This window comes from Syngnathus typhle, linkage group LG2 (genome assembly GCF_033458585.1).
Source record: "Syngnathus typhle isolate RoL2023-S1 ecotype Sweden linkage group LG2, RoL_Styp_1.0, whole genome shotgun sequence".
NCBI lineage: Eukaryota > Metazoa > Chordata > Actinopteri > Syngnathiformes > Syngnathidae > Syngnathus > Syngnathus typhle.
In genome coordinates, this window is record NC_083739.1 from 20,561,557 (window position 1) to 20,588,449 (window position 26,893).

The 26,893-nt window shown below is 42.2% G+C and overlaps 1 protein-coding gene across 5 annotated transcripts in view; it reads left to right on the forward strand.

Annotated features, from left to right (window-relative positions):
- The window catches only part of casz1 (castor zinc finger 1), a 162,899-nt gene that overhangs the window by 82,171 nt on the left and 53,835 nt on the right, over positions 1 to 26,893 (forward strand). Inside the window, exon 1 of one of the 5 annotated variants that reach the window (XM_061297977.1) lies at positions 7,738 to 8,173. The exons of the other annotated variants lie outside the window; for them this stretch is intronic. Coding sequence (XP_061153961.1) covers positions 8,125 to 8,173 — 49 coding nt within the window. The 5' untranslated portion in view covers positions 7,738 to 8,124. Of the gene's footprint in view, positions 1 to 7,737; positions 8,174 to 26,893 lie in introns of those variants that run through there. 5 annotated transcript variants of the gene reach the window in all.

Consider the following 26,893-nt stretch of genomic DNA (forward strand, 5'->3'; position numbering starts at 1 on the left):
ACCCAATTTGGCCAGGGAGAATTTTATAATTTAGTAATTAAAATCTTTGTTAGGCTTTAGAAATTGCAGCTAACTGAATTTAATGGGGAGATGAATTTCATTTTTATTTGATTAGCGGGACCCCTGGCATAGGTATTTATGGAAAAAACTCGACAAAAATATGCTGTGTGGGCTTAGATGGCATAATAGAATTACACCTAATCGGATTTCACTGTCATGAATTTCACTCTAATTTCACTATAATTTTCCATTAGATAGCTGGTTTACAAATATTTGCTCATCTGCGATGGGAAAGGCTATCTGTCTAAAATGATTACCGAGCAAGCCTTCAGAACTATGCCCCCCACCCCCGCACCCCCACCCCACCTCCCTTTTAAAAACCAGATTGCGAGGGATCAAAATTAGGAAGATTGCATTATGGATGTCTGCATCCGGGAGAGCAATGGGGGAGATATGATGATTACGGCCGGGGGATGAAAGCTGTGTCAAGAAAAATATATTACTCTAAAACATAGGCCTATTCTATCTACAAAATCTCTACTCTCAGCACACTGCTGCCAAATAACATACTATGTCATAATTCATGCACTAGTACAAACAGCGCGCAAATAAAAGAAAGCCGTTGCAGCATGTTATAAAATGACTTATGCACCAGACAGAACTCCATGTTAATTGCCTCCAAGTGTGTAACCTTAATGAGATTCTGCAGTGATTTTCATAGTGTGTGTAAGTCCATGTATACACAGCAATTATAAAAATCAAACGAGATTGTGAAGAATCATTGTCAGGAGTGATGCAAATGACAATCATCAAGAGGTGTTGTTGCAGTACCTTCATCATCGTAATCATCATCGCCATCGAGCTGGCTTTAAGTTTAATATTCAGCTCAGTCCCTGCCTAAAAATAAATATATAATGTCGTCTAAACAAACGTGAGAGGGAATAATATCCTACTTCATAGGCACCCGCAAATAACACAAGGCTGAACTCTTTTTGGATGCCACTTTAAAAGCGCCAGCTTCGGAATTAAGCTTTTACACGTTCAATTTCCTTTCCAATTTGATGGCAACACGTCAGTGAATATCAAGAAGAAACTTGTCAGTTGCCTGCTGAAAATACCTATTTGTTGTTAGATGTAGTGCAAGTTGTGCTGCCCACCAGCCAAGCCACCAACCTCAGCATCCACCTGTCAGAGCTGAGCTCCACCCTCAGCCCACTCTTGCGGCCCCTCCCTCCCTCCATCCCACCCGCTCACTCACTTTGGCCCGAGCTGCCCAGAGGGTTTCGAGAAACACAATTTGACTCCCAGCAAAGGTCAGATTTCTCACTCGGCATGTCTCTGGGCTTTGGGCACAAAAGCCACTGAATTCACATCTTTCAACTGGACTGTAGCTTTTGTCCCAGGAACGGAGGCTTGTGAGTGGGGTCTGCACTAGACCAGCCCCACTGTGAGGGGCAGCCAAATGTCTGGCCTCACTGGCCCTTTGACTGATGCACCCCTGCCATGTCACATGCACGGCAGCACGCACACACACTCACACACGAACACACTCCACCTTACCCTCAACATTTTCTTGGGTGAAGCATACAATGCACTCGGGCCACATCAAACGGAAAGCTCCCACAGCTCCATTTGAAAAGTAATGCTTTGGACCCCAACGATGGCAGCGCCAGAGCCAGAGCCAGGAGGTTGTGCTCCACCAGCCACCATCATCCCTGCTGAGGAAGTTGCCATTGAATAGAATATGTCCACTCAAATGATATTATGGATTTGTAATTCAACTTTTTTTAATGATAAGCACCAACTAGACAGATATTGGCACAACATGTTCTTAAAGCACATTCCCCCACGATCACTCTACAATATAAATGTCTAACGACATTGACTGTCCACTTTGTTTTCCATGACTTAGATTTCCATTTAGATGCATCACAAGTCTTAATGGAACATGCTCGATATTGACAAAGAAAATGCAATGATGCATTTACATCCACCACTGTGATATTAGCATTAAGAAATGGTTCAGCACAGGCTATTTTTGTCTGAGTCAAATTCCTGACTGGATTGTGACTTGGCCGGATTTACACAACAAATCTTCATTGCCTCAAGTATGTCCATGTTTTGATACTTTAAAGTTATAACAGTAATCGTCTTTGAACCCATGTAATCCATATCTAATAATGTGCTTACATTGACTGAAGACCAGAAACAAACCTATATTTTGCCCTTGTCCAAAAAGCTATAAAAGTGCTACATGTTAAAACAGAGTGAAGCTACAACATTGAACAGCAACAACAATGACGTAAGCAAAACAAACGTGATGGCAAAGTGTTCACTTTGGCCGGGACTGGCTGTTCCCTGGGGAACGTGGGTATTACTATGCTGGCTGACATTGTTCTTTTTTTTTTTTCTTCTGATTATTGGCCCTCAGAATTCTTTTTTAAAATGGTAGGTTGTTTTGGATGGATGTGTTATTATCAGTGCATTTTGATGACATCCTGTTTGCAATGACCAGCTATGCAGTCACACTGGTTCATACAGTACAGTTTCTTTTTCATATTGCACTTAGTCAAGTTGAACTCTAAAAAAACATGAAAATGTTTGAAATGAATGAAAACCAGGTATGCAGTCACACTAGTTCATACAGTACATAGTTTCTTTTTCATATTGCATTTAGTCAAATTGAATTCTAAAATAACATGAAAATGTGACTATCCTTATTTTAAAAAACAGCACTTTTCTCATTGCAAATCCACAAGATGTCATTTTAAATATTTTCATGGCGTGTTGATGTGTTGGATTGTTATAGTACGTTGTGCTGTAATCTCACTTTGTTTTCAATGTTTTAATGGCACTTGACTAACAAGTTTCCGTAATGATCGCTTTAGCAACTTGACACCAAATCCAGAAATCGGAGTGAATACACTTTTGTGGAAAAGTTGATTGCGTCTTTTGTAGCCTGTAAAAGTATTTCAAAAGCACAAAGCGTGACTAATGATAGGATTTGCCGTAATGTGCTTTTAATCCAAGTCAAGACCACTCTCTTCATGGCGTAACGTCCACATTGTATAGAACTAACTTTACTGTAGGCAATTTAACTTGCACGCAGTCATAATCTCGGTCTTGGTTTTACTCAGATACTGCGACTCATGAATATTGCCTGGCTTTCACATTTGCATCCCCATGGAAACACATCATGGACAACTATAATTGTTTAAATGTAGGGTTACCTTGCATTTTAACCACTCCAAAAGTTTTACAATTTGGTGTTCGACCAACATTGGATGAATAGTCAGCCTATATGACGTCATATCATGTGAGAAATCAACGCATTGTATTTGGGGCTTCCATTGTTGTGAGCTGCACCTTTTTTTATTTTAACTATAGATGCTTTTTGCAATTTCTTTTCTTGTAAAGGGTGGTGGTAAATGAAAAGAATATCCGCCTGAAAGTTAAGAGTCACTAGTGATTATTGTGTGTGTGCGTGAGTAGTTTTTTACGTTTTATATGAGCGGCTAATAATTTTTTTAACACGCAATGTTAAAGCAACAATGGAAAAAAATGACATGCATTCAGTACATATATATTATCCCTTCTCATTCTCCAATCAAGCTTCAGAGCGTCTTTGAAAAAAATAATAAGCAATTGATATTAATTTATACTGACTTGTTAACTGCTGCTAGAACTTGTATGACTTAAATTGTTACATATATAGTTAATAAAGGTTTTATGACCAAGTCAACCAAATCAAAGTTTGTATATACCGCATTTTCCGCACTATTAGGCGCACCTAAAAACTTACATTTTACTAAAAAAAACACAGTGCGCCTTATAATGCAGAGCGCCTTATATATGGATCAATTGATGAATTTGTTGATCCATACTGGTTGTACACAGTGCTCTGCCAAAATGTTTCAGTACGTTTTAGTACGGCTAGTAAATTACAAGGTTGCATCGCTTCCCAACATTACGGCAACTGTAGTCAGGGGGCGTCACCGAATAGCTGTTGTACCCGCGAGGCTATTTCATTTCAAAATAGGCTGCTCCGTTAATGTTTCGAGTACATTTACGGATCGATATGGAAGGGAAACATAGGTAAGTAGTACCAATGCGTTAGGTCGAACTTTAGTCAGTTCCGATCATTTTATAGGAGATCGTTTGTGAAACGCGATTGTTTACAGAGGGCTCGTTGGTTATTGGCTAGTGGATGCATACCGCAACCCTAGTAAACCTCAGTTTGTTGCAATATAGCTTCTATTTTATGCGCCTTATAATCCGGTGCGCCTTATATATGGACAAAGTTTTAAAATGGGCCGTTCATTGAAGGTGCGCCTTATAATCAGGTGCGCCTAATAGTGCGGAAAATACGGTAGTATCATGGAACACACTGTGGTTGACCTTTATCATGGTGGTGTCAAATTTAAATCAAAATGACGCTTTCATTAAAACAAAGTCTTTATTTAAGTATTCTATATTTTTGATAAAATTGAGGCTAGTGATATGTTTTTGATTTATATTGTTTTTGTATTATGTAATTTGTCATGCATTGGTTAGATTGAAGGACATCAAGTTTATGACTGTAATTAAGTACGTAAGCATTATATTTTTTCCTCAAGGAGAAACTGTTTTCCCTTTATGATCTCAGACGAGTCATCAAATTTTAGAAATGAACCAAAACGTGTTTTATGAAGATTTTTTTTTTTTTTTTGCTGACTACACTCAGCTGAAGCCAATACAGTGTATCATTGCATGCTGGTTCACAGCCATAAACTTGTTAATTTCCTCTTTTCTTTCTCTCTCTCTCTCCAATAAATGCTAGTTGGGCACCACCTTGATCCAACACTGTGCCCTTTTGTAAACTCTGCATTCTTGATACCAAAAGTCTTGTTGACAGTACAGGCATATTATGTCCAAAAGGTCCAAAGGCACTTTGCATGCCACTGCGGAAAAAAAAACTGCCAGGCAAATACGAGGTTTGACTTATAAAGTATTCATTGTCACCTAGTAACGGCCACCCTTTATCATTTCACCTGAAATTACAACGAAAACTGATAGCTTATCGGAGGGAGACATGGAGAGTGAGTGAGTATTATATGACGTGGGAACTCTATTTGCGTGAGAGACGAAACTTATTTGCTCTAAGCTAAGTTGTCCAAAGTTTTTTTTTCTTATTTTCTTTCCTTTTCTTTTTTATCGACACTTGATGATTCTAAGGCACACCTAGCCTTTATCACAGGCATCCTGAATGCATTGTATGTCTTAAAGTAGTAATAAGGAATGGTAACCATAAAATATACATATATATACGTATATATGTGTGTGTGAGAGTGTGTGTGTGTGTGTTACATGTGTTATGATCCTCTACGTTTTAAAGATGAATCATGATCCACAAAGGTGGAGTACATTACTAATGATGAAAGATAATTAAGTCCAAGCATCTAACACGTTACTTTGTAGGAGTGATCAATTCGCTTTGACACACACACGCACCTCTGTGTCTTAAGCTTGATATTGGGTGAAACAACTGGCTGTATACACATGACGTTTTACAACAGTATTGAGCAGTACTCCACTTGTGCTTGTGATTCTAATAGATGAACGCCCACTCCGTCAACAAAATGCACCCAGCGGGCATTCAAAACAGCTGAATCAGTGAATGAGTGCGATGGAGGAATGTGGCTCAAATGTGCGCACACCGTCCTAAATAAAATACCAGCATAAATATCCAGACTCAGATATTTATTTATTTGCATGAGAAAGATGTAACCGGCCATCGCACATCCAAGACGGCCTTCCGCTCTACTGTCGCAGCGGAAGGCAGACTGCCCTGTCTGAAACGGAGTTGTAGCATTTTTGCTTCTTTTGTTTGTTTGTTTTGTGTCGTCATTGCTACCCTGGGAATGATGGTATCATGTCATTTTTTTCCATCTGAAATTTATAGTCGTGGTACCGATACTCGGTGCAACAGTAATCTACTAATTGCCAGCCAATCACTTGGCACAGGAAAACAAACAACCATTGATACTCAAACACACCCACGGACAATTTTGAGTCTTCTGTTAACCTACCATGCATGTTTTTGGAATGTACTTTCAAGACCGATGGGCCAGACTCAGGGTTTGGAATCACGACTTTTGCACATGATGTGCTTAGGTAAAAATTAAATAAAGATAAGATAATGACGATTAGCACAATGATTAACGTTTTTTCCCATGTATAATGCGCAAAATTTAACTAATTTATTGTCCTAAAATCTGGGGTGCGCATTATACATGGGTACACTTTTTTTAAAATTTTAAATTCTTTTTTTTTTTTTTAAGAAAATCATGGTACAACAATTTTTGAAGAAAATCTTGTCACGGATGGAGTGTGGAAAGGAGCAGGGCGACTAAGTGCAGCATGGACCAGGGTTCATTGGAGGAACTCAAAACACAGACTTGGTAAACTAACATAAGTCTCTAACAAAACCAACAACAGGACTGACCGACAAAGACGTGGAACAAAAAGACAGGGTGAGATTACCAAAGACAGGAACAGAAACCTGTGTTATTGTCAAATATTGTTTGTTTTTTAATCTCCATCGCGGACTGGACGGAGGCAGTATCACTGCGCATGCGCACTATGGATCCGATGCGCAGAACGGATGGGCAAGACACGTCAACTATTTAATACAATCAGCAAATAACAAAATGCGTATTACAGGTAATATTTTATTTCACAACACTTTGCCTTGTTCCTTTCGTCTCTGCTGTTCACTTCAAACACGCTCCATACGAACGCAATGCTCTCGTATCAGACGCTTGCTCGATCACCTGCTCGTTTGCTGTCACGATGTACCCTACACAAATCCGAAACATTTGTTGCGGCTCCGAGTCACGACGAGGGGCAAGTTTTGGTTTCCAAGGGTGTATTTATTCCTCTTCAACTTCTCTCCCATACAGAGCCGCCTTTTTCACATGTCCGCACGTCAATTTCCTCTCTTTTCATTTTAAACTGATCGCGGTGGTGCCTTTACGGGCAGTCGGAGAAATCAACGCCAACAAAAAAAAATACATCCAGCCTAGTTAAGACCATACCAAAGACTATGAAAATGGGACCCATTGCCTCCCTGCTTGGCACTCAGCATTAAGGGTTGGAATTGGGGGGTTAGATCACCAAATGATTCCCGAGCGCGGCGCCGCTGCTGCTCACTGCTCCCCTCTCCTCCAGGGGATGGATCAAAATCACACGGGGATGGGTCAAATGCAGAGGACAAATTTCACCACACCCAGATGCGTGTGTGATGATCATTGGGACTTATATATAAAAAAATTGGGTGCATATTATACATGGGTACAGGCTTTTTTCCCAGCATCAACATGCCATTTTTAGGGTGCGTATTATACATGGGGGCGCATTATACATGGAAAAAAACGGTAATTAAAGTGACATCGCAGTTTTGTTGCTGAGAAGTAGTTTTTGCTTAATGTCCATTTAGTCTTTTGGCAGTGCCATATATTATTTTGGATCTTTACTGTACATCCTAGTGAGTGATAACAACTGTGAACATGCATAAAATACTTGTTTCTGCCTAAAAGAAGAAGAAAAAAAGGGCTCCCCCTAATTTGAATGGAGGCAGCACAGGCTCCTCCCCGAGAGAGTTGAAAGGCTAGAAGAGCACAAAGATGGAAAAGGCCAGCCCACTGAGGGAGGGAGTTAAAAAAAAAAGAGCACAGGGGCTCCTCTGCCATAATTTCCTATCAGCTTATTGAGACGACATCACCAGCAGCTTGGTCTGTGCGTGTGTGCATGGAAGCAAAGCAGAGGGCGAGAGAGAGGCAGGCACACCAGAGAAAGAGAGAGCGAGAGAGAGAGCTAGAGAGGAGGGAAGGGGGAGGCTCCATATTCTCTCACCTACCTCCCCCCAAGCCGCACGAAGGAGGGGCCAGAGCTGAAGCTGCCAATCAAATCCGCTTGTGGCAGCCGGCATTATCGCAGCAACAAACTATTGACAGATTACATGTCAAGGAGTTTAGTGCATGATTGAAGGAAGCCCCCCCTTTTCTGTTGTAGTCACTTTTCTGCTTCATCTGCCCCACCACCGAGCAACATTTGAATGACTTTCCACCAGAGTTGAGCACTATTATGAAAGTTACATGTCTGAGAGGATTTAACTTCGACTTCCCTGAATATGGTGAGTACTCCTCTTCTCTTCCAATTTTGACAGGTATGTTTTTTTTTTTATGAAGACAGTTAAAGGTGTGTCTTTATCTTGCTCCCTCACACAAACACACACGGATACATACACACTCACGGGGGAAGTTGTTCCCGATTAAACTACGTGCCAGTGAGGACAGCATACTGTATACAGTGTACCTAAGTGTTGCAACACCCTTATTTATATCAGTTTTCAGAGTGCCCAAAGGAGACTGCAATATCAAATATGATTGCCTCCCGTTCTTCTCTGTGTTGACACCATAAAGGACACATGTGGAAAAAGTTCACAGGACCAGTTTCATTTTCTCTTGCCTGGCACTTTTTTCCTGTTTTAAAATTCATTCTCATCTTTTTGTGAGCAGGCCAGCATATTTTTACTGTACAAATACAGGTGTTGGTTTTCTCCACAGAGGGACTGACAATGCCATTAGGATAGAATGAATGGCCTAAGGATTTGTTGCCAAGGGGACAAAGCAAACAAACTGTTTTGTTGTCACACATGTAAATTGTGCAGGCCAGTCACTCTGACCACCTTTTCAGGTAATTCTGAATCGTGTAGGTGTTGTGCACTGACCGACACATACACTTGAGAGGGAAGATCAAATTAAAATACTCTATACACTCGGTTTCTAGTGAATGGCATTGTGGCAGTAATGCTGCTTATTTCTCCATTGGGTACTTCTGGGGAAAACATTGTCCTGCTTTAATTTTAATTTCAGCGGCCGAGTGTCTTTGTGTTCTCTTCTCCAGGGAAGGGTTCCCTTTTATTTGAATAATTACTATAGCACAGTAACAATTAGTTCTTTCCATTTTGTGTGTTTGCATGCGTGTCTGTGTGTATGCGTCTAATGTTTATATACGGGTGTACTTTCTGTACTGACTGGTGTGCGTGTGTGTGTGTGTGTGTTTGTGTGTATGAGTAGTTACTGTACATTTTATTTCGTATATCTACACAATGTATCAGCTTTAACAAAACTTTATACATACATATATATATATATATATATATATGTACGTACGTACATACATACATACATACATACATACACTGTATCATAGTTATAGTAGAAATTATGAGAATATATTTATTTTCTGTGCTGCTGCTCAGTCATAAATATTGTTATACGAATATATTAAGATGCAGAATTTTTATTTGTCCTACATTTCTTTTCCTAAACTGTAATTCACTCTCGTCAGCTTTTACTTCAGGCTGTTATTTTTAATATAATTGTGTGATACTTATAAGCTCCCTCTGTGAGCAGTTTTTTTTTGTTTTCTTGCTGTTCAGAGTCCGTCTTATTGGCACTTGAACTCGTCATAATGGAGAAATTAAAGTGGTTCTGAAGAGGACAGTTCACATTACATTTAAGTAGATGTTGTCCACGAGGGCAACGAGACCACAAACTCATGCGAGTCAGGCTTGCGGGCTTGCCTGTCATGTGTGCTCACTGTCGGTGAGCGCTGTGCACTTTTAGTCAAGAATAACAAGAGTTGAGTAAGACTCTTATCGCGACACACCCTAATTTTAAACTTTTTGCCAGTTTGGAAGATGTTTTTCTCATCCCCTTATGAGTCATAATGTTGATTGCGTTTAGCCTCACAGAGTTGTCTCATTAACCCTTTGTGGCACCCTCCATCTTTTATGGCCTTCATCAAAATCAGGATGATACGAGGGAGGAAAACAAGTCGTGGTCTGAAGGGCCTCAATAACCTTATCTCACAATTTAGCCGTAACCTGATTCATTGTGATGCCCAAGCAATAAAATATGCTGGTGCACTCCTATTTCTCTTGCTCCTTGGATGACAGTAAATTTACATTTTTTAATTAAACTATCCAGATTTTTTTTATTGGGGGCTTGTGTTATGCTAATTAGAATGTTGTGTACAGATCAACAGAGTTTGGAAATAAATATAACAGGCAGATATTTCGATGTGAAAAAAAAAGTGTCATTGTATTAAACCTCTTTCATGACAATTTCTCCTTGAGATGGCATTTATTCTATGAGGAGCCTTAGAAAAACATTTAAAATACTTTAGTTTTATTTTTTTTCCCATCAAAACAAAAACTTACAATGATGATAAAAAGCAATAACGTGCTCAACCCCCAACAACCACCCCCCCACCCCAATTATTATTATTTTTTAATAACCACTTTACATCAGCAATTTACAAGATAGTTTAAAAAATGTCAATTAATATAAAAAATATTTCAGGAATTTGGGCAACATATGATGTAGATAGTGTGAGTATATATGCGCACTACATTTAACATTTACCTTTTTATTCATTTATATTCAGATTCAGACTCATTTCACTGTGATTGATTATAATTTTCCAAATGTAAGATTAAATAAGAAAGACACTGGTTGAAGATTATTGTAAACTACAGCAGTTAAATGCAATTCATATGTTTTGAGCCGACTGCTTGATTGAAGTTTTGGTTGTGCGTGTGTGCATGTGTGCGTGCGTGTGTGTGTGTGCCGAGGGAGAAGAGGGAATATAACTAGGAGACAAGGAGAGGGAACTGCGTGTGTGCGTGTGTGCGCGCGTGTATATGCTCGTGTGCATGCTTGTGCGCGTCTGAGCATATGCATTCGGGTGTGCGTGTGAATGCACGTGTGCGTGCGCGCGCGCGCGTGTAAATGCTCGCGTGCATGCTTGTGCGCGTCTGAGCATATGCATGTGTGTGTGTGTGAATGTACTTGTGTGTGTATGCGCGTGTGTGTACTCGGTAGACGGCAAGAGAGGAACAGAGTGGTCCGCAATGAGTATGTGTCCAGTCAACAAGGGGCCTTTTTAAAAAAAATTAAGAAAACAAGTGAGATCAAACAGTGGTATAAAGTCCAGATGCACGTGGGCTGTCCCGCATCTTCCTGCGGTAGTCAAAGTGTTGGCGGCTACTTGATATGGGCCACGAGTAAGGCAAGTGGCATCAACACCCCCTTTCTTCACGGCTGTGCACTCATGCAGTGGCCGGCACCTAATTAAAACCTCAAAGCTCCCCGTCACCAATATGGAGTAATGGCCTAATTAATACTCTGCACCGAAATATTATGGAATGATAAACAGGTTGTACCTTGGGTCTTTTAGGTTCTAAAATATACGTAATACAAAATTCACATATTTTTGTTGGAATGCAGTTGTTTTATCCAATTGATCAAATTGATTGGGTATTTTTATCTGGCACAACTAAAATATAAACTGCCACCAAAAAAAAAAAAAGAAGCTTCCAGTAAATTGTCTCCTTCTCGTAATCTTACATACAAAATTCAAATTTCACAGGGAGAAAGGGGAGAGAAATAATCTCCCGTCATTGATATGCCATATAAGAGGGCAAAATGTAAAATGAAGAGGTAATTAGCAGAGTGGAAGACTTTCGCGTGTTTGTCTGAAAGCGCGGTCTCCACCGGCCATGAATGAATTTGCATGCTTCGCTTATTGAAGCGCACTTATTAGGCGGGCTGAAAGAGAGATTAAGCCGGCGCAAAATGTGGTGACTAATCCTTTTAAATGTGGCAGCGGGTCTTTAGGTGCAAACCGCGCGGCCCGCGCGTACGTTAGCTGCAGTGGAATGTGACGGCTCGGAACTTTGATGCCGGGAGGCAGCGGATGTGCAGTTTGGCGAGGACGATGATCGGTGACCATCTCTTGACCCTCTTATGTTTGCAAACCAACCAGCTTGTGGGGATCCCACTCTGTATATTTTTTTCTAATTCTTTGTCACATATTTGCACGACAAGGTGCTGTGTTTCAGTTTTGCATGTCTTTTTGATGAAAATGTAAGTAACAGAGAAGCGTTTCCCCCCTTTTCTCCCTTGCGCTGGGAGTGAGGAAATATTTGTTCTGCCGAGTTACCGAGCCAGCAGCCCTGTCCTCATCCGTAATTGACTGCAAACATGAATGTCTAAACACCGCCTGCCCTCACCCTCCACTTCAGCTTCCACCTCCTGCTTTTGCTCGGTGGTGACATTAAGGTCAGCTATGATTCCTTCTCTCTGTGCGCGTTATATCTGAAGAGCAGCTGCTCATTTTTGTCTGTGCCAACGGAAAGAGAATGATAGAGCAGAGGCAGAGTGGAGCAGGACTTTGCTGTTATTTCTTTCCTTTTTTTAGTTGGTAACTTGATAGGATTACATGGTTCTGGAGCCTACACCTGTTAAGAGGCTGTTAGAAGAACAGTTGGCAGTCTTGTGGCTGCGCAGCTAAGCTTTCCTCCCCCCCCCCCCCTATCTGCTGTCCGTTCTGTGTTGCCTCGTGGGGATTTTACCCAGCGTGTACTCGGGGAGTTCATTTAGCAGGGCTCTTGCCACAGTGGAGCCTTGGCAGGGGGGCTGCAAGCGCTCCTAGTGACATGCGAGTATGTGTTCAAGTGTGTGTGTGTGTGTGCGTGTGTGTGTGTGGTAAGGGGGGGGCGTGTGTGTCGATTGCGTCGCCCTTCTCTCTTCCAACTCTCATTGTCTCCATGCAGTCGCGCTTCTCTCTCTGACCTCAGTCACACGGGATGAGCCACCCCGCAAAAAACGTAAACGCAAAACAAATAATTTAATTTGGGGTTGTTATTCCTCACGGGTTGGGGACAGGTGTTGGCAGAGTTATAAAATGCCCAAATACTGGTTAAACCAGACCATTTAAATGATTAAGGGTTAGGTTGAGAACGTTTGTGCATATTTTAGGAGTGCCAAAGACCTGTTGTCAATCAAAAATACTTCTGGAAGGAGTGGAGAAATGAGTAATGCATAAAATGTCTTGCTTGTTTTCTCTTGTTCATCTATTATTTGGGAGGAAAACAGTGGTGAATTGTTGTCTCAAGCCGGGAATGCAATTGCGCAGGAGACCGTTGGGAAGCGGTGACGGTTATCAGAAAAATCACAGTACAGTTGACGCCTGGGTGCAAAGTTTCCCACTGCCTTATTTGGCATTCAACAACTCCGTCACTTTTCTGTAGGCCTTCAGCACCTGTTCCCCCTATTGTGCCGGAATTTTCTATACTTGGCAAGAAGTGGGGACTCTTCTGATTGGTCCGTAAGTCACAGTTTGTGCTAGTTTGAGAGGCGTAAACTTGATATTCTCATGTCTATTTTTGTTTTTCTCCCGCAGTTGTTCAGCAGACTCTATTAGACAACATGATTCACCCTGAGAGGACGAAACATTTCTCAGCAGGCCTTTTAAATGTCATGTATGATATTGGCACTGCCGCGAAAGATCTCCCTTCCGAAGCGAAGGAGAAATAATAAAGAGCCAAGTTAATACATATCTTGGGCTAACTTTTAATTGTTCTGATATGTAATCGCTAAATGACAATAAAAAAAAAATGAGGACGGACACTTTAAAAGCTTTATCTCTGCTGCTCTGCGCTCAAAGTGTCATGTCCATAACAGCACCACCTGATCTACAGAGTAAAATAACCGCTTAGGCTTATTGTTTGGACAATATTGGAAGCCTCCCCCCACCAGCACCCCCGACGCCCCCGCTCCCCTCGCTGCTCCACTCCCCTCTCCCTTGATTCATTTCACCCACTGTCCTCGGCTGCTGGAAAATGGCGTTAATTTTTTTATTACCTGTTTGACTCTCCAGCCTTATTACTGTAGCCCCTTAATGTTCCCTGTAACCGTGGAAACCAGATGAATAAATGTCCGCCAAAGAAAATGAGATGATTAAACAGGTCACCCTTGCAAAACAAATTCGCTTGGTCGAGCGCAATTTGTGTACCAAGCGGCTGTCTTAACAGTTTGCTAACAAGGGGATTGTTTGCCAGACTCATTCAAGGAGGGAGTGGGGGGGGGGGGGGGGGATTTGGGGGATGAAGATATCTCGGAGGGAAGGGGGTTGATTGAAGAGATAATATTTTAGATGGCCGTGCAATTTGTCTCATCACTTTATTCTTTGTGATAGTCTGGTGTATGTTTATGATTTAAAGTTCCACCTTCATCTTTTGCGAACGACACTTTTTGCTGCCTGCCCGCGCGTGCTTATTTAAATCATGTTGTTGTCAGCGGCATTTGGTGTGTGATCATCAGCAAGTGCAGTGGCAAATAGAAATCTCCTCATTTATGTGGCAACCAATCATTACTGCTAATTGTCCTTGAGGCCATCTGTATAGGGTGGCTCGTCCTCTGCCGGTGCTGGTCATGGATTTACAAATACTGGACCCAGCTCGTAAATGGTTCGAAAAAAAAAAAACATCTGATAGGCTCCGCCGCAATGAGAAACGTCTTCCTGCTTCCCTCAAATATGAAAACCCAATTGTGGTGGCAAACGATCACAAGGTTGGTTTCCCATGTTGACCTTCTGCACACCCATCATGCGCAAGTGTAATCTTCCTAGAAAAAAATAATTTCCGCTAATCAGTACCGTTCATTTCAGTTTGAAACTATAAAGCCTCACCCCACCACTTTCTGCATAGGTGGGATGTTGATCAAATGATGCAAGGGAACCAGCCAAGTAATCCAACAACGAGAAGAACGTGACACAAACGCATATTAATAATGTAGCATGGTGACACTGTCTATAATCAAGCAACCCCGCCTCGATCAACTGACAGATTTATACATACATGTTGAAACGGCATCTTGCTGCAATAGAGGAAGCATAGAATTTTATCAAGAGCATTTTTTTTTTCTGGCATGTCCATCACCATAAGTGGAAAACTCGGCAAAAGATGCTCAGTCGCAAGATTTAAACCGAAACGGTCCCGCCACTTGGCCCCCGCGCTAGTCATTTTTCTCCGACAATTTGAGGGATGACGTCACTTAATTGATCAAACTTGTTAAAGTCCAGGATGTGGCTGCGTGTTGTTTATGGAGGGATTCCAACGCTTGTGCCACTTAAGCGTGTTGCCTGTTTGCACTGATGCACCACCGGCACTTAGTGCCTTGCTTAAAAAAATAAATAAAAAAAGGCACACGACTCTCAGTCCATGCCAATTTCTCCTGTTACAAATCGTAATCATTTGTACCACATTCAGCCTTAAAATCTGAAAGAGGTCATTTGCTCAGGGGAAAGCCATGGCCCTTTCTGAGTGTGGGATAGGTGATAGTGAGCCATTATTTTTTTTTCCTTTCCGCTGGCAGAGGAGGTATTTCATCCCAATAGCGGGACACTATAGCTCAAAACTGAAAAGCACTTATGCATTATTGATGTTTTAATTTGTGCAAATGCCCAAGTCTTTGTTAAGTGATTATAGTGCTAGGGAGATAACTGGGGAGGTACTTTTCTATGAAACAAGAGCTTGCTCGCCGGCCGCACTGGGAGGCCATTGAACTAAATGTAACAAGCTTCTACTCTGCTCAGTGAGACGGAGCTTGCGTTGGTTGAGAGGGTTGGCGAATGAGTGGGAGGGAATGAAGAGAGTTGACTCAAAATATCAACAGATAAGAAAAGAATCAACCATTGATCTTTCGTCCATATTTCAGCTTCACCCCTCCCGTTTATGATACATGGTTTATAGGTCTTTTACATCCCTTATCAAAAATTATTTGATGTAAATACAATAGAACTGGCCTGAAAAGCCTCATGTGCAAATAATCCTCGTGACACACTAGGAACTGACCTTGGAGGGTGGCAGGGGGGAACGAAAAGTTGTAATGCTTGCAAAACAAGCCAATAAAATATCCCTATTGAAAGAAGGGAGTTTGGATAAATATAAAAGAGAAGCAATGATTAACTTCAGAACAAAGGTTACCGAGGATGACATTTTTTGAAACAGTCATTTCTGTGCCTACTGCAGTCAGCCCTTCAAATGACAATCAGATAATTATTCCCTCGGTTGAATCAATCTTCAACTTTTTATTTATTTATTTATTAGATAGTCTATGTATTTATTTATTTATTTATTTATTTATTTATTTATTTATTTATTCGATAGTCTATTCATTTATTCATACTATATACACACGTTCATTCATCCACTCATTCGTTCATTTATTCATACATTGGCTTTGTGGTCGTATTTACTTGGGCTGGGATTTTCTCAGTCTGGTTAAACTTTAAACATTAGTCACTTTGCTTATTATTCTTGAAGAAACGCAGCTTCAAGAGAAGAAGCCTTGTTTGAGGTCCCCAGTTGAGGTAAAACACTAGATCATGAATGTGCACATGCGCAAGCGCGAGCGCACACGTACACACAGACACACACGCACACACACTGCATTACCAACGCATTTACTGCTTTATTAAGCTGTCTCATGAACCCACCAGCATAACATGAAAATAAAGAGAAGCGGAAAAAAGGAAAAACCCTTATTACATACGTAAATGATTTTTTTATCATTGGTGAACTACAAAAAACTCCCTTTTATTGTGCGCACAGGGAGAAGAGAGCAAAAAAAAGGTTGTCTTAGAAATTCTGAATTTCAATTAGCGTATGTAATCTGAACCTGCTGGCTTTGATAGGCGCTTTTTTCCTTTCACTCAGAATACAGCAGCACTTGTAAAACATTAATTAAGATGACTTTTTTTTAAAGGAGTAAATTGTGCTTTATGCAGCTTCTGTTCCCCAGTTAGCTCACAAGCGCTTCAACCCAAATCATTGGGAAAAAAAATCCAATTGGAGTTGTTTGAAACATGAAAGCGACACCATTGAGAGGATGATATCGTGTGAGAGCTTAGCCTTTAGCTGGAGAATTGAAATGCATCCCGGGCTCGGTGAAACCTAAGCCGGGTGCGGGAGAATGAGCCTCTATTTTAATGCCTTTCTACCTGACAGATGACTTTAGACTGTCTTTTGTATCACATTGCTCTGACATAGCAAATCGTTGATTATTAATCATTTAATTGACAGGTAATCCTGCAGTCAGGATAATATCATCCTGCTACTATTCTAAAATGATTAAATGCGATAGAAATCCCAAGCTTTTGTCTCGGTAGGAGTCGAACTGATGAATCCTGCTTAACATGAAAAGATATTACAGTCCATTCACAGAAAAGAGGTCTGGCGCCCATCAATGAATCAAGACATAAAATGGAGTAGTTTGGTCCCAACGGAGCATTTACCAAGTTCATACGTACGTTATGTCTCAGGTATAAAAACGGAAGATTAAAGATGATTCTTCTTTTGAACTATTTATGAAACAAATTAGAATTTTATGTCATGTACCTCTTGGAATATCTCGTGAAACGTGTCCCTCATGTACACATATGCTCTTGCGCAGACTATTGTAAATCCTCTGGCGGTGGGAGATGAGTACACATAGAGATGATACATTAAAAGTGCCATAACTCGCACACCCAGCAAAGCTAAAAATCAATTGGAATGGATAGTTAAGCTGGCCCCTAAAAATCAATGAGCAATTCATGTCCTTGATCACACCGAGTGTCATTCCTCTCAATGTTAGAGCCAGCCGACATGACGATACACTCTTCGCTATTTATACACATTCAGGCCATATTCATAGGAAACCCGAACACGCAACACAAATAGTGTTAAAGGGTATTTGGATATTTTGTAAAGGCCAACTGATAAATAAAACGCTCGAGTTAAAATAGCAGTGTCAGTTTTCCAGTTAAGTGTCGTTTTTAAACCTTGCAAAATGATGCAATCCAAGGACATAGTACACCAGGACACACACACACACATGTACGCGTGTATGTATATAGTATATATATATATAAAAATATATATATGCTACATATATATGTAAGCAGAGAGTGGAAACTGTGTTTCAAAATAGCAATTTTGCCCTTATTAATGCCATTAGTGTAACAGTCATAGTCGATCAAATCAAGGGATGACCGAATCTACTCCTCGGTCTCTGCACTGTGACGGGATCATGTCACCAACAATTTGGCCATTTTGACTTGATGAGGGAAGTTTACTGTGCGGTGTAATCCAACATGCCGAATGATGCCTAGACTTGTTTTTCTTCCCTTTTCTGTGCTTGGTAACTCAGCCTAGGAAGTGGCCATCGCTGTATATTAGTGAGCAGGATTATACATTAATTACTGTAAAAGTGTTCGGAATGTTAATGAACATTTTGGAAATCCTATATTTTGATCTCATATATACTTGAGAATAATCTGATCCACATGAAAAATACGAGGCCTCAGTTTGGTTGTGCAAGTTAAAATTTTAACAACAGTTCAGACATCGATCGCCTATTGTCATCTTATTTTCTTCCCAGTCTTAACAGAAGTGATCCATTCCCAGAGAACGACTGTATTTTTAACCCAGATTTAGATAACGGCACTGTGACAAGCCACAATCAAGTCCCAGGTTATTTCGGGCCCTTCCTGTCACTCACGTGTCCTGCCCAGCTTTGAGAGCAAAGACCAGCAGCTCAGGGCACAGCTTCAACCCAACTTTTGTTTGCGTAACAACATATTTAACCCCCAAATCCAAAATTCTGTCCTCTGAAGCCTTTTGACAGCGTACGACAGGTGGCCATGTTTTACAGCCCATTACTCTGGTAACATTTGAAAGGGTCATTCAGGTCCGTGAGCTAAATACCTCAGATTTGGGGAGAGGGCCTTGGAAACAGTTGTCACCAAGAGGATCGGTGGAGCAGTTGCTCATCCCCTCATTGAGGTGCGAAATTTTCCAGCAGCTGCCACTTGGCCTCTTAGGGGTTTTTTTTCCCTCTTCATTTCCAATAAAGCAGAAACGAGTGTTTGCGGCAACTGGAGGGGGAGGGGCCAATGGATGCTGTGTGCCCCGTCACTCACAATGTCAACCGTGTGTGTCCTCCCCTAGCCGGGTTACATCTCTCACCAGCCGCCAGTCATAATGCACGGCAACTTGATGAGCCGAACGTGTTTCTGCTGTCTGGTGGGGTTTTGTTTTGTTTGTTCATTGTGTCCGGCATCTTAAGTATAAAAATAACATAATGGCGTTTTTCTCGCTTGCACTATCCGCCTTGCTGCCATTTCCTTTTCCTCTCTCCTTCACTCTACCCCTTCTCCCCCCTCAATCCATCTGCATCATGTCGATCTGTCAGACTGCCAGTGTCTGTTCCAATTAGATTCCACTTAATTCACGTAACCTCGATTAACACGCAATCAAGCCCAGATAAATCACGTCCTTTAAGTTCCCCCCCCTGCCTCTCCTGTGTTGCTTTGCATCACTCACTTTTTTCCAACAAGCTTCCTTCCCACCGCCACTCCGTCACGCTTCTTGCTTAAAAATGTATAAAATCACTGTTTATATTGTCTGACCACACTTCTAAATCACGACCCATCATATAACGTGGCTCTTGTGTTTCCAAAAGTCTTGCCGCTGCCCTCTCACCCCTGAAGATAAAGGTGTCCTAATTACATCTTTGGTACAAAAGCTACTAAAGACACCCCTTGCTTTCGGGAGGCTGTGTCTTGTCTCTGTGACCTTTTTAGCGGGCGGACAATTGGTTTGACGAGATTACAAATTAAGACACAGCACCAGGCACTTAGACAGCAAGTCTGTTAGAGAGCAGTTGTGTTACTCACACTTTGTGGAAGCACAAAATAAAACACCACCAAATCTGCCACTACCTGGACATGGTCCATATTCATTCACCATCAAGGCACATTTAATTTATTTTCATGATGACTACAATGAGACCCTGCCAGTGGCAGGAAAGTAAAAAGAAAAAAAATATCACCGTGCAGCTTGGGATATGCGACTGGTTATAGTTCTTTCAACAAAGTTAATAATTCACACTGTTTATGCTAATAGGAGAGAGGAATGTTGAATAACCAAACGGCAAAAGGCAGTAAAACACACAATCCAAAGAGAAACAACCAGGGGCACTGAGAAAGCACACGCAGCACTCCTGGGGTCTTCTTTTATTAATCGCAGCTAAAAGTGCTAACATTGACATGTTGAACAGATTAGCCTCTTTAATAACAGGGCGGGTCAACATGGCTACTGCTGCTGATACATGAGGATATCCTGTCGGGAGGTGAATACCTCGTGTGTTCCATATCCTGACCTGCACGTCCGTGGGCTTGGCCCCTGCGGAACACTCAATCCAATCTGTTTATTCCCTGTAATAGCTGTAAACAGTCATCTCTGGCTTTCTTTCACGAGAATTCCACCTGTATTTGTATACTTTGCGAGATTGTTGTAATACGAGCGCGTTCGGGCTTTGCAGCGTTCACATGCCTATTGTTTAGTACAAAGTCATTACATGAATATCTCAATGCTAGTTAGGGCTTACAAGGCCTGCTGCAGTGCAAATAGTGCTTGGATTTAAAATTACATGAGGCTATGACAAAAGCTCACATTTGTCACCTTCTTTCCTCCGCTGCTTTTCAATGACTCAGCCTCCCTAACGATGTCATCAATTTAGGACTTTTCGCTTGTAGTACATTGTAACAAACATATACATAAATGTGATGCTATACTTGTTCATCTGAAAGTTGTGCGTGTTTTATTTAATTAGTATTGGGTGCAAACACAATGACTATTGAATAAACACTCGATAGCCCTCCGCTCTATCTTTTTCCATTTCTAAACTGTGCCCTCTGCCCCAACAATGTCGCAGTGTCTCTTTAAACGAGGTGACAGTTGTCACTATAAGTCGAGCTACTTTATTCTTCTCTTTCCCAGACGAAAAAAAGTGGAATAACACTGATGAGTTTTAACAGCTTCAGCCAGGCGATGGGCAAATATAATAAGTGTTTTTGTAGATGCCACCAGTGATTATCTCATCTAGGCATTTGGGGTGAATGTAGTGGATTTAGAGGCTTGCCTCCCATTGTGCTGACATCACCCTTTCACAAACCAAATTAAATCATGGTTAAAATCATTTGAAACTCTCCCAGAGTCTGTCTCAAATGACTAAACAATGAAAGTCTGGGAACATTTTAAAGGGAACACTGTGTGCGTGCCTATGTATGTGGACATGAGTGTGTTTCGTCATGGGGGTTGGGGGTCATTATGTTGAAATGGGGCCAATTTTACTCCCATGGTGAATAATGAGATAAGGGCCTCAATGGCCACTTGGCCACAGCATAACTATATGTATTTACATTGTTATTTTATTTTCCATACTTGATTTATTTTCCATTGTACGTCATGAGTCATGTTTGGCAACAGTTTCAAAAGGACACTACGCCACACTATGGCCCAGTAGAAGGCAATACGTAGAATTAGGAGATTCCCCTCCCCACAAAATCAATAAATGATGTTGATTTAAATATGAAAAAAAAAACACATTATATTATACTTTTATCATACCTGTATTTTAAAGGATTATAGATTATTACTGAGTAAATTATATACTTATTAACACTATTATTTGTTTAATAATGTCCCCTCAACCTCCCCCCAAAAAATCCCTCAACGGGCAAACAATACATTAAGATTCAAATTTCCATGTACGAAAGTTATATATAGAACACACTAGTGCACAGTCTACACAGCCGGCTCATGTTGGATTGATATTGACACTAATCCAGCAGGTTACATACAAGTAAATCATTATTAAAACACTGTGTGGTGTTGCTTTGCCATTAGTATTTTTTTACAGAGAAGCAAATGTAAAATATTAAAGGAAAATAAAGACAAAAAAAAAGATACGTCATATTTGTTTGGTCTGCACGTCACCAATAGGATAAGCTACTGTAGCGCGGGAGGAACGCATTGGGAGTCATCAGATGTTTCACTACTTATGTGATGGTGCTTGCCACCTGTGACCTTGTGAAATGGACAAGAGGTGAGAAAGAACATGAGTGAGCTTCAGTCAGCCCAGTCAGTGAAGGCGCGATGGCGAAGTGCAGAGGTGCACGAAGGTAGTGCATGACGAGGAAGGGGGGTTGCTAAAGGCCTCAACTCGGCCCTTGTGTCCTGATGTGACAAGATTAGCCAAGCCCCGATGAGCAGGGCTGGTACTGCGTGTGCGAGAGTGTGTGTGTGTGTGCGTGTCAGAATGGGAACCCAGAACTGCTGCTCGCCACCAGCCGAGCCAAGACAAGACAAGACATGCGAGATCAACAGCGAGTGGGCCCGCCGCTGCCATTACGCCTTCATCATCACCCTCCACTTCCACCGACGGGAGGGGGCCAGACCATAGAAGCCAAGGCAGTCAAGATACATTGGGGAGGGGTGGGTCACAGTGGGGGACAAGTGGGCGGGCAGCTGGGGCTAAAGTGAACGCGGGTAGGGAAATGATCCTATTAAATTGAATTAAAGAGGCAGTCTTCATTTACCCCAAGAATGATGGATTTGGCTAATTAACAGTGTTAATGGGGACTGGTTAAAGAGGGCAAAGGAAACCAGTGATTGCAGACTAAAAGGGCCAGGTCGCTTGTTGGCAATTCTTTTCGAAATGTTTCCAGCTGGTGACACTCATGCTCCTCTGTTTGATTCAAGGTGTTCTATTTTTTCCATCTCCATGAAAGGTCGGCGGCAGTAAGTTGATCTGAACGCGACACATCAAACGATGTTGTTTACGGCACAAGCATGTGAAGTCACAGCAATAGGCAAGTGTGGATTTAGCCAGAATGTATTTTGCACTAGTGGGTGCGTTTTACCAGTTTAATGCTCTCATCCTGACAATCTAATTATGGCAGTCACACTGTGTGTCTGTGTGTGTTTGTAGGTGCGTGCGTGTGTGTGTGCGTGTGTGTGTGTGCAAAAAAAAAAGGCACAATGTGGTGTGCTTGTGCGCCTGCATTTTTACTTTGGTCATTGCACACACGCTATCTGCATGTCCCTAATTCTGGATGATGTGCAGGCCTCGGGCAGTGTGTGTGATGGAGAGGTTGCCTGTGTGCCAAGTTGGAGTGATCAGGCGGAGGGGGCCATGCGCCGGCCCTCACCCCTTTCTGAACAATCCCATTGCGGCCCAGCGCTTGTAGTGTTGTGCGTTGCCAGTTTTCACACGGGAGCCAAGTAGCGGCGAGTGGGGCCCGCAAAGGAGCCAGATTTATGGGCGCTGCGCGGGGGCAATCTGCAGCTCGTCTATTGCTTTGGAAATAATAGCTAATCCGGGAGAACAACTTTAGTTGGCTTCATTTACATGATGCCAGACATTGCCTTAATAATTCTGGTTCTTCATTACACATGCAGGATATATTTCTCCCTGCATTGTTTGAGGTCAGTCGTTTTTCTTTCGACGCAAAGCGGCGTGTGTAATCAATTTCGACAGTTGCAAAGACGCACCCTCGACTGTCCATTACGTTGTGCGGCAGATTACCTGAGCCCTGATTAGGCAGAGGGTGTCCTCGGTAAGGGGATCAAATAATTTTATGCTACTTCCCCCCCTCTCAAAAAAAGGAATTAACACCGTTGTTGTCGGCGCTTATGTGCGAACAAGAGAGTGTGTGGAAAAAAACTATCTCATCAAACAGAAGGCCGTTTGCTTAGCAAGAGCTGACAGTCTTTGTGTATGTAAATGAAGAATTTAGACTAATGGAGTTGAACCATTTCTAATTTTGTGATGGCAAGAGGATTTTGATTGAAAGTAATTAAGCAAGCTAGCTGTAAAATTAATTAAAGCAAAAGGAGGAGGGGTGGGGGGGACTTTTATTGGATTGGTTAGCGATATAGCTGCTGTCAGGCAGGGGGACAAATGGGGGTGACCTGGATTCTCTGCCCTCCCTCCTCCCACTCGGGACTTTTATGTCACTTTAATCTCCTTAGAGCGGCTGGTGTGCATTTGTTTGAAATAATCAAGGAAATATGGTCAGAAATTGTCAGCTTTCAGATCTAATTTACCTGACAGCCTCGCAAGTGTGTGCGCACGCACAAATATGTGACAGTGGCAGGTCCTTCTTTTTTTTTTCTTGTCCTCTCCTCAGCTTTGCGGAAAATGCTTTTGACAGTCTTGAAAGCATCTCGCTTGTCGGAGGGCAGGGCGCGGGGTTGGGGGCGGGGGGTACGACTAACTTGGGTGGCGTTAAGATGGACATTTCAATGAGGCGTCTTTGGCCCCTGCTTAACACCTCTAACCCTCCTCTAATATGTGTGCGTGCTCTCGCGCGTGTGTCTATATATACCCGCTTAATTCCCTGTAACATATTCAAATATCTTGGGACCACTGTACCTGTATTTCCAAGCCACTGTTGTCTGCAAGTTGGCCCCAAACGAGCAGAGGCAGATTAGCGCCATGACAAAGCCTGTTACAGCTACTTAACCAGTGACAAATAAGATTGGACAATCTTGCGCCAATAGAATTCTTGTCCCCTTACCTATAGCCATGTATAATATTTTAGGGCTATTGTGGATTTCCACACTGTAAAACCATAACTCAGTGGCGGGTCAAAACATCAGCCCCTTGGTGCAATATTTGCTAAGCTAATAAGGAGCTATAAAATAGCCCTGCTAATGTCCTGCGACATCTATATGGCTCGAAGCTGTATGGGGTCCGTATTAAAGGTCCACGGGGTTCCCCATGATTCAACAGTGGTTGAGATGCCACTTCCTCTTAAGGCTTCTGTTTGTGGCCCAGGGTCTCAGTGTGACCCTCAGTACCCCCTGAAGAGACAGTTAATTAAGGTCTATGCCCAGACAACACTGCTGGGACCCTCAGCCGGCGCGCTGTTGTCCTGCCTTCCCCGCTCGCCTCCTACACTCCGCCGCTTGCAAAGCGCCACCATCAGGGCCTTTAACAGGATTAGAAAAAGCACACAGCTGCCCAAAAGACGCCCCCCCCCCCTTCCCTTCTGTACACCCCAAGTGCCATCCCTTCCTCCAACCTGAGCCCTGTTTTATCAATTAATATCATAAAAGGTGGAACAAAGAGCTTTCTTTCCCCGGCTTTGTAATTAGAGTAGGCGATCTCCCGAGGACTGGCGTTCCTTGGTCCTGAAAAACACGATTCTCATTCAGGTGGAACACGGCTGCTGGATATATAAGTGTGATAATGTAAATGTAATGCACTCGTGACAAGAAAAAAGGCGACATTGCTTTATCTGTGCGCCAACAAATGGATGCAACGTTTGAGAAAATGATACATGATTAACTCACGTAGGCCCGCACCAGTGCCTGCACTCCAAATCACTTTTGGCGTTGTCCCTATTCTAACACGTTACGTGTCAGCACACACTGTGAACAAAAGTGGGAAATATTCACCTGATTTGAGAATATCAAGTTTGGCGTCTATAAAGGTGAGATGCCATTGACTTTATAAGACTCTCTTTGTCTCTTTCTTCTATAAACTGTCTGCACGGGTGTGAAAGTAAGAGCGAGAGCGAGAAAGAGAGGGAGAGCTGGAGCGAGCGCCCACTTTCACAAGCAGTGGAGCTTTCAATAGAAATTAGTTTTACAACATATGCAAATGTTCCCCCTTGCGAACGGGGTCTTTAAGTGACAGGTTGATATGTGATTAAACGACAATTAGAGTGCTGAAAATACGTGTCGGAAGTGGGTCGAGCACTGGGCGGCTCAGATGGGAAGCTATCAAGCTATTGGGGAGAACATGTTTCAAGGTGAAACTGTGCAACAAATTAGAGGTGAGAGCAAGACAAGGTTGCGTTGCCGGAAAGGCGCAATGCCTTTATTTTTAGGGAAAACTACATTTGGCATTGATGCATGGTCCGAAAAAAAGTGAAGGCACTAAACTTAGATTAAACTTGTTTGCTGTAAAGTGCTCAACCATGACATATTTTATATTAGATGCACAAAGCTTACAGACACATAAAAGGGCTGCTGCTTATTCTGGCAACAGATGGCCTCGTCCTTTTAATCCCTCTGATGCTGCGGTGGACAGTGGCTCCCAAACATCTCGGAAGCCAAAGCCTTAACCAAACAAGAGCTACTTTTCCTTTAAGAAGCCCGATTTTCTAAGAATTTGTTAGCTGTCAGCGCTTGTTAAGACAACAAATTTGCGTTTTGTCACACACGCCTTTTCCAGCAGCGCGGGCAACGCAGGCAGCGGTGGCCGTGCGGACCGCACTTAACGTCTCTCCTGTTCTCCTTCCAGGGCTGCGCTGTAATGTGGCGGCTGCAGATGGCGGGAGGTGGGCTAATAGGCTTACAGCTAACCAATGAGCTCACCTCAACCAATATGATTTATGAGAAAAATTTCAGTTCTTGTCCCATCAATATCTGAGAGGTGTTTGTAATATTTAAGTTGACTAAAATACAAGAAAAGAAAAAATATTGTTGGAGACTGCTGAGCACTTATACTCCCTTTCCCTATTTCCGTCCAGTTGCTGTTTAATTTAAGTCCACTGTCAACATTTGTCTTAACGCTCGGTCATGTTGTTCTCCGCTGCTTGCTCCTTCAATTTGGTGACAGTAAACACACTGTTGCATGTGGAAAGCACCAAATTTGTAAAGCGGCGTGAACCCAAATTAGGGCAGACTCTCGATAATGTATCATCACGCGAGAGCTCGGGACGGGTTCGAGGGGGGGTTGGGGGTTAATCATCAGTGAGATTTGCTCACGTTTCTCGCAGGTCTGCTGAGATGCATGTACGTAGCTAATGGGATTGGGCTTTTTTTTTCTCTCTCTATCCCTCTCCCGTGGCGTTATGGAGCTGCCAGCTAAACTTGAACGGATGCACACGCTGCTGAGTCGTGCACAGGACTATTTCAAGACCGAAATGCGATTGTTTTAATACTTTAATCCACCTGTCCTTGGCATTCAGGATGTTGCAGAAGTCGCTTAATTATTTCAGGGCCTTCTATCTCTCCACACTGAAACACAATAGACAGATGCAATCCCCGATTGAGTAACTCTTCAAATTGCTCATAGTAGGAAAATTGCGCATGCGCAATCGGCGTTTTTCCAGCCAGTACACTGTAGTTACAGCTTTGCCCCCAAAACTTGCACCTTAA